The sequence below is a fragment of the Varanus komodoensis genome, unplaced genomic scaffold, assembly GCF_004798865.1.
Source record: "Varanus komodoensis strain SLA01 unplaced genomic scaffold, ASM479886v1 scaffold10, whole genome shotgun sequence".
NCBI lineage: Eukaryota > Metazoa > Chordata > Lepidosauria > Squamata > Varanidae > Varanus > Varanus komodoensis.
The window spans coordinates 19,321,283-19,329,330 of NW_025335269.1; the positions used below are offsets into that span (position 1 = coordinate 19,321,283).

Genomic DNA, 8,048 nt, shown 5'->3' on the forward strand with positions numbered 1-8,048 from the left:
CTTACATATGCATCAAGTTGATAGCACTAGAGTTGCTGTTTCTGAATGATTCAATAACACACATCTAGCAAAAGGGCACCATTTTGGAGTCAATCCAAGATAGCCTCCTCTTTGCTGGCTCCATGACTAATTCTACTACAGCACGGAAATTTAGGTGCAGTCCTATCATGTGTATCATCCATGCTCATAAACTCCCAAACTTGGAGGCTTACAAGCACGCAGTGAAGAGAGGAAAGACTGCTGGAGGTGATCTCTGTCTTCCTGTACATCTCTGAATTTCAATTAGAGAGCCATTTTCAGCCATCTACTTGAGGTTCTTCAGAGGGGAAGAGAAGGAGACTGGAGCATCATTACGATGACTCATATCTTGGTGGATATAGGTCTTTTTCTGTTTAAACAGGTATAGGATAACACCTTAAAACACGCTATTGTTTTTTTTTTCTATAGCATGACCAACTTTATTTGAATTGAAATCAACATGTTACAGATCTGACAGTAACTTACAATAGTACATATTTAAGAACCAAGCAGAGAACTCATGTCACTATGTGATATTGTTCTAGAGGTCCTGTATAAACAAAACTTTGACCAATTGTACTTCTTTTCCCAAGACCAACACTGCTGAACGAACATGTTGCTGTGTGTTTTGCAAATGCATTGGTGAAGATGGAAAACCTGGAGGCCAAGGAAGACATGGGAAGCAGGTAAGGCTGATGCACTGTCATCTTGTATATGGATTTTAATCTGAGAGAAATGATCCAGGTTTCCAAAAAGAGAAAAACTCTGATAGTTGCACATGCTTAAATAGTTTGATTTTAATAATGCTTCTTGATCTTCATTTCAGGGTCTTCAAGGTGTTAGAGGAAGCCCAGGACATTTAGGAGACGAAGGGGAACCTGTAAGCTTTTAAGATACACTTGAACATTTGTGATCTGAAAAAGGATTCTTTCAAAACTATAGTTCAGAGCCAAAGAGCATGTAATGACTTTTCCGTGGCCTGAGGGAGCAATGTGCCGAAAAAATCCTTCTCTCTCTCTCCCCTCTCTGTCTGCGTGAGGGGGGGGGGAGAGGGAGAGGGAAAGTTCAGCTTTCTAGGGTGACTTTGACATTGTGTTGCTGAAACAGGACTTTTTCAGCAACCATGTGCTATGGCAAACTTGTTTGGCACGTTAGGGAAAAGTGGAGGATAGTTTGTGACTAAAGGTGAGAGTAGTGTGTGATGTTCTAAGAAAAAAGAAAAGTCAAAATGCACTGTTTTCTTGTGTGTGGGTTGAGGGTGCGATGGGAGGGACAGTGTTTCACTTGTATCATGTTCTTTGCTTCTGGTATCTCAAGAATTATGCTTAAATTGCAGGGTGGTTAGTCTTATGATTATTTAGGCATTGGCTTGGGTCTGGAGCACACTGGACCGAGCCACCTACTCAGTAGGGCCACCATCCCCACCTTGCCTGTTCCAAGCCTTTGCAGCCTTCCTGTCCCAGCCTTCCTGTCCCTTCCTGTTCCACTCCTGCAGGTTGGGGCTGGGGTTGGTACATGATGAAATGCGGGGAGGGTAGTCCAGCTTGGAGGAGAGATCTGATAGAAATGTGTGAGGGGAAAAGACTCTATATCTCAATTCTTAGGTAGGTCAGGGAAGGGAGGGGGATTAAGAGAACCGTGGCTTGCCTGTGATCTGTAGGGTCACATGTAAAGTTAGACTGGAGTGATATACTTTTTGGCTCACTCTTAGCCACTGCTGTGCCAGCTTTCCTTGGACTAATTTAATGTGGAATATAAATTGAGTAAATAAATAAATATCAGATCACATCCTGTTGCTCTTCTGGATGATGATGATGCTCAGTCTTTTGGGTAAGCCTTTCTGGTGTTTTCATGTAGATGTTGAGAAGCACCCTTGGGCTGTTTCTGCCTCGATACACACAAATCTTTTCTCTGTGTAGAGGGGAACATGGCTCAGTGGTAGAGCTCTTGCTTTGCAAGCCAAAGGCCCCAGGTACAATCCCTGGCTTCTCCAGGTAGGGCTTGGAAATGATTTTGTCTGAAACCCTGGAAAGTTGTGGCCAGTCTGTGTCAACAGGACTGGGCTAGCTGGACCAATGGTAAGGCCCAGGAAAAGGCAGTATCCTGTATTCCTTCCGCTCCTAACTGTGACATTCATGCTGTTGTCATCAGGGTCCAAGGGGGATGCCAGGACCAAATGGTGATAGAGGCTATGCAGGTTGCCAAGGCGACAGAGGACCAAAGGTAAGGATCTGCTGCAGATGCTTTGTTTTGAACTTCTAGTATAATGTCCCCTATAATCATCTTGTTTATAAAGCTCATTCAATTTGCATTTGCTCTTCTAATCCTTTCTAGGGCCAGAGAGGAATGACCGGTGCAAAGGTACATGAACTGTCATCCAAAATACTGCATGTTTATTTTTATTTGATATGCTTAAATGTATTATCCTGTTTCAACAACACTGCCCCCCTCCTCCCCCATCTCTGGCACTGATAGTACTTTGAAGTTATTGTTAAATATGACCTAAACATTAACATTAATCTGTTCTTCCAAGGAAACTGTAACAGCATCTAAGAATGCCACAGTATGAGACATCAAAAGTTAAGTTTGTGGCCATGAGGGAAAAGTTCACTTTTTGAAAAGAACTGCAGCTTTGCGAAATGGCAGCATCATAGCTCATGAGGTTAAGAACTTGCCAAATTTTACAGAAAAGGACTTTAAAAAATAACAGTCAGATGTGTGAGAAAGCAAAACTGAGGAATTTGTTCATTCAGACAGAGCTTATTTTAACTCATTTTTATTCTTTTCACTTGCCCATCATGTTCCATCGCCCTTCCCCCACATTAGATCCAATAGGAGGCAGGGGTGATGCTCAGAAAAATCCAGGTCTCAGGGAAAAAAGCAGAAGTTTGCAAATACTAATGCGCGTCTTAACTCTGTGTGTGTCTTTAAAAGATCCTGTGTGCTGAAGGCACCCATATTTGTTAAAAAGGGATGTATGGATTGAGGGAAGGTCATTTGATTTCAGGAGAAGACCTCTGGAAGAAACCTTCAGTGGGCAACATCCTGTAACAGGATGTGGGCAACAGGAGGTGAAGAATAAGTGAGCAAAAAGTCCACTAGTCCAGGGGGAATCAGGTGCAACAGAGACTATTAGGGCTTTCTTTCAGCAAATGCCCACTGACAGCAAGATGGTGGGGCAGAGGGCCTCTCATCCTGTCCCCTAACAACCCGTCCAGTTGCAGCTCTAGGGCAGGCATAACTTTGCTGCCCTGGGAGAACAGTCCACTTCTACACCATCCACAGCATGCCCCTTCCTGCCTTCTCTGAGGTGGAAACCCTGAGGCAAGGGCTTCAAGTTTTCCACATTTGCAGGCTGTGACAGCAGACTTCATCCTCAAGAACAGACATGTCTCTCTCTGGCCTTTATCTTATGCCTTCCCAGGGAAGAGAGAATTGCAAGAGTGGGAATAAGAGGTCTGTCAGATGTTGTTGGACTACAGTTCCCAATATCCCTCTCACTTGGTGTGCTGGCTCTGGCTTGTGGGAATTGCAGTCCAATGATATCTAGAAGGCCACATGCTCCCTCTCTCTGGTTTAAAATGATTATTGGTTATTGTTAGAGAGATAAATGGTGGGCTTTAACTGGAGTAAATGCAAGCTGGTTGAATGGCAGGAGCAAATGCTCTAGATCTTTATTTGGAATGATGTAGAAGCAGTGTGGGAAAATAGTAGTTATGGTACTTTACAACTGTGTAAGCTGTACCAAAGTTGGTGGGACTTATGTCTGAATAGGCATCCATAGGATTACACTGCAAGTAGTGTAGAAATAGTTACATGAATGTCAGTCACAGAAGTTCTGAAGAATTTTCTGGAAGTTGCAGCCAGAAAGGGGAACCTATACGCAGACCACTCCACATTGTGTCATTATTCATATGCATGTCCAAAAATGTGAATCTGCCCTTAGATCAGTGTGAGGAACTTGCAGCTCTCCAGATGGTTTGGCCTACAAGTTCCATGATCCCTCACTATAGACTATGCTGACCAAGGCTGATGGGAGTTGAGAGCCAAGTTTATCTGGAAAGTCACATGTTGCCCACTCATGGTCTTAGTAGTGGTGAATTGGACTGTATAGTTTCTTTAAGCAAAGAAGAATGCAAACTAAAATCTGAATATAGAAAGGGAAGTATTTTAGGAAAAAAATGGCTATGTGTCTTTTTATTATTCTTATCAAAAAAGCAGCTATACCAAAACATTCTTGATAGAAAAATGTATTTGGGATGTAACTCCTGGTATATTTGTTCTTGCAGGGAAACAATGGGGATAAAGGAATTGATGGCGTTAATGGAGAGCCCGTAAGATTATTGACTTTTTCCTTTCAGCATTGAATTAGATAATTATTATTTTTTACATGAAGCAAACAACATACAATATTTATCATGTATTTTAAGGGCTCTTCTGGGCTTCCAGGAATTAAAGGAGAAAATGGTGATCCAGGCAATCAGGTAATTTAATCCTATGTAAAATATATTTCTGTTCAATTTGCACAGAACTGTGTGATTAGGTATTTACAGGTGGGAGCTGTAATGTTGCAGCATGGAATACTGCTGTTCAGCATTGCAGTAGCTCTACTGCATTCCTCCCCCCGCCCCCGCCCCCACAAATCTCCCATTCCCCTCTCCCCCATTAAAATCAGTCAGCTTTCTGTGACTGCTGCTCATGTTCAGCCTTGGTTGAGTTGTTTGGTTTCCCTGCTCCGTGATGTTTTTGGACTCCTCCAACCCTTGGGGTGGCCCTGGGCCTGTTGATAACGTTCTCTTGTTCATGTGTGGTGCCAGTTTGGCTGTATACACAATGGCATTTGTGACCTAAAGATTGGGAATAGAGAGAATGATACCACAGTCTTGAAAGAAATGTTCCTAGGAAAGCTTCAAAGCAAAAACAGAGAAATAATCATAATAGTCGAAAAGTTGGTTTTTATTTTTTTTAAGGCTAAAAATTTGAGAAGCATCATAAAGTATTGCAATGCCTGGGAGAATAAAAAAATCCCAGCCTGAAAAGCCAAGAGGACATCAAAGTAGAGGCATAGCCAACCTCTCTGGGGGTTGTTTTTAATCTCATAACCTTGGAAAATGTGTATTTTCATTGGGTCGAAATCAGAAGTGAAAGAGAAACCACTATCGCTTGAGTCCATCTGTTGCCAAAGACATCCGTCACATAAAATTAAGACTGCTCTTTTATCTTTTTTTTCTAAACCTCTCTCATGTTTTATTCTTTAAGGGCAGCCCAGGACCAAGGGGATTCCGTGGTGAACGTGGTGAGAAAGGTTTGCAAGGAGAACCTGTAAGTTTTTCCAAGTGGGAGAGAAGCCCATTCAGTGCTTATTACCTTAGTTTTTCAACTTTATCTCCCATAATACCTAAATTTTTGGGGGCAGCATGGGCCTACCCCCTTCTCCGATTGTGTCAGCCCTCTTAGCTATTACTGTGTATCTGTATCTATATAGTGTATGCATAAATGTGTTAGAAAAAGAGAGAGAAAGAGAGAGAGAGAGAGAGTGCCCCCTGTCTATGAATATAGAAACTGTCTTCTAACTAAGACTAGAGATGATGTTTTTGCTCCTGCTTTCAACTTTGGGAAAAAAATACTTTCAACTTTGGGGGTGGGGAAAACTTTCAACTTTGGGGGGGAAAAACATGCATTCTTCCTTTGCCAATTATGAAGAAAAGGCAAATTTTGATTCATTCTAATAAAAACGATCTGAAATGAAAGTTTCAACCATCCACACTGGCCCAATTTAATTGGTACAACTATTCCCAGTGTGGAAGAGATATGATGCACTTGCCTGTCATGTGGTTATTAGAGTCGAGAAGCTTTCAGAGACAAGAGATTGCTGAAGGAATAGGCAGATTTGTAAGGATTCAAACTCAGACTTGTAAGAGCTAGGTGCCCAGAGCCATGGGCTTGGATGGACAAACACGACAGCTCTGGTCTCCCCAATATTCTTTTTCTGCTACAGGGCTGGGTGGGGAATCCTAAGTTCTTCCTATCCTGAATATGAAGAAATGATGGTCAATTCTTATAAAAAAATGAACTGAAATAAAACTCTCACCAATTCCTATCCAAGATCTCAAAACAGTTTAGGAACAAAGGAAAGAAAATACATGTGACAATAAGTAAATTAATCATTAAACACAATTCACATCCAAGGCAGCAAGACCCACTGCTTAGTGATCAGTGAATGTCCACCAAAAACTTTTAAAATTTTTAATATGTGCTAAAAGCACATAAATGTTGGCTCCTCTTCACCGGGGGAGGGAAGGCAGAATTCAAGAAGGTAGGTGGCATCTTCTGTTTTCTATCTGTCTGTCTGTCTATTGATCCTTTATCTAGTGTCACTGCTAATATTTGCCCAGAATTTTTAGACCACTCTTGTAACTTGGATGTGTGTATAAGATTTTAGTATTAATCACTTGGATGTTATGGATACATGAGTGGCAGAAGAGAGAACTTATTACAGTCAGTTTGATCGATTATATGGCTGTTCTTTACCAGAGATTCAGGCTACATTAGTGCCATCTTTTAATTATTAATCTGCAATAATGTTTGCAGATGATAATTCATTTTGGAAAATGTCTTAACAATATGGCAATATTAACATCTTCTTTTCCTTTGTGTCTAGGGTAATCCTGGATCAGGTAGTAGCATAGCAGGACCCAAAGGTATAAGAGGGGAAAGAGGAAAAGAGGTAACCTGCTATTTTTACATATTTCATTATCACATATCTATGAAAAAATAGTTTCCATAGAAATATGATAAATTGAGTGTGTGATATGGTGCATTATTTATATAACTCCAGCAAGCCCTTCTGACCCACTCCCTTCCAAGAGCAAACAAGTTATCTGTGTTTGCTGCTATGGATGGAAGCCTCCGTTTTGCATGCCATTGCTCAGTTCACACATTTCCAGTGGCGTGCTTCATAGCAGCTTGCCTCTTGCTGAGACTTTCCAACAGCCTCTTTTCTGCAAGAAGGAACATTTATTTCTCTGCTGCCAATTCCTGGCACAGTTCTGTCTGTGAGCATCACATACCCGGTTCCAATGGCTTCAATTATCCCCAAAAACTTCTGCTTCCCAAAGAGCTCCACTGCCTGGCACCTTTCTTTCTGGAAATTTCACCTCAAAACTCACCTTTTTGTGATGTCTTTGGCTCAGTGCACTGGCTTTTCTCAGCATTGGCTGAATACACTGGCCTTTCTCTCAGGCATTTGGCAGCATATGATGGCATTTTAATTGGGTCTTGATCTGCTCTTTCAACTGTTTAAAATTGTTTTTAGAGAGAGAGAGAAATGTTAATCTCTTACGGTATGTAGTACTTTCATATGTTTGCACGTGTATTGTTTTCTGATGTATTTTTAAGGTTTTAATGTCTGCAAACTACCCAGAGAACTCTTGCTATTGCACAGTGTAGAAATGTAATACATGAAGTCCCCTTGCAACTAACAGTTGCATATTCTTTCCCTGCTTACTTCTGCTTCTATTTCCTTCTTTCCTGGTAGACCTTGAAGACCCTCAGAAAAGGAATCTGTTTTCATGTTTTCCAAAATACCACACACACACACACACGTACAGATGTATCATGGACAGATGGACTAGGTCTTCAGAAGCACTAACTGGAAATTGGTGAAATATTAAATTTAAATATTGAAGTTGACCCTAGCTTAGCATCATTGTTATTTTTTAGAGAACAGATGGGACAAAATACTCAAGAACTGATGATAAATTTATTAACAGCAGTAAGATTAATAATAGCAAGGAATTGGAAAACAAAAGGTGAATATCATATAGTTGGCTGGTATAAAGAAGTCTGGAATATAGCTATTAATGATGTTAACTGGTGATATTAAATGGAAAAAAGGTTTGACAAGTGCAAATAAATTTGAAATTATTTGGAAACCATTTACTGAATACTGTGAAGGGTTTCCTACTCGGGAGCAAGCCAAGGGAGACGTGCTGGTGGGAATGAAGAAAGAGTGAAGCTGACACCTGGGG

The 8,048-nt window shown here is 41.1% G+C and overlaps 1 protein-coding gene across 1 annotated transcript in view; it reads left to right on the forward strand.

Moving 5' to 3' along the window:
- The window catches only part of LOC123017648 (collagen alpha-6(VI) chain-like), a 54,817-nt gene that overhangs the window by 19,641 nt on the left and 27,128 nt on the right, over window positions 1-8,048 (forward strand). The window contains exons 11-18 of the mRNA XM_044419135.1: window positions 612-704; window positions 845-898; window positions 2,170-2,241; window positions 2,353-2,379; window positions 4,308-4,352; window positions 4,449-4,502; window positions 5,278-5,340; window positions 6,680-6,745. Of these exons, the coding sequence (XP_044275070.1) occupies window positions 612-704; window positions 845-898; window positions 2,170-2,241; window positions 2,353-2,379; window positions 4,308-4,352; window positions 4,449-4,502; window positions 5,278-5,340; window positions 6,680-6,745 (474 nt within the window). The remainder of the gene's footprint in view (window positions 1-611; window positions 705-844; window positions 899-2,169; window positions 2,242-2,352; window positions 2,380-4,307; window positions 4,353-4,448; window positions 4,503-5,277; window positions 5,341-6,679; window positions 6,746-8,048) is intronic.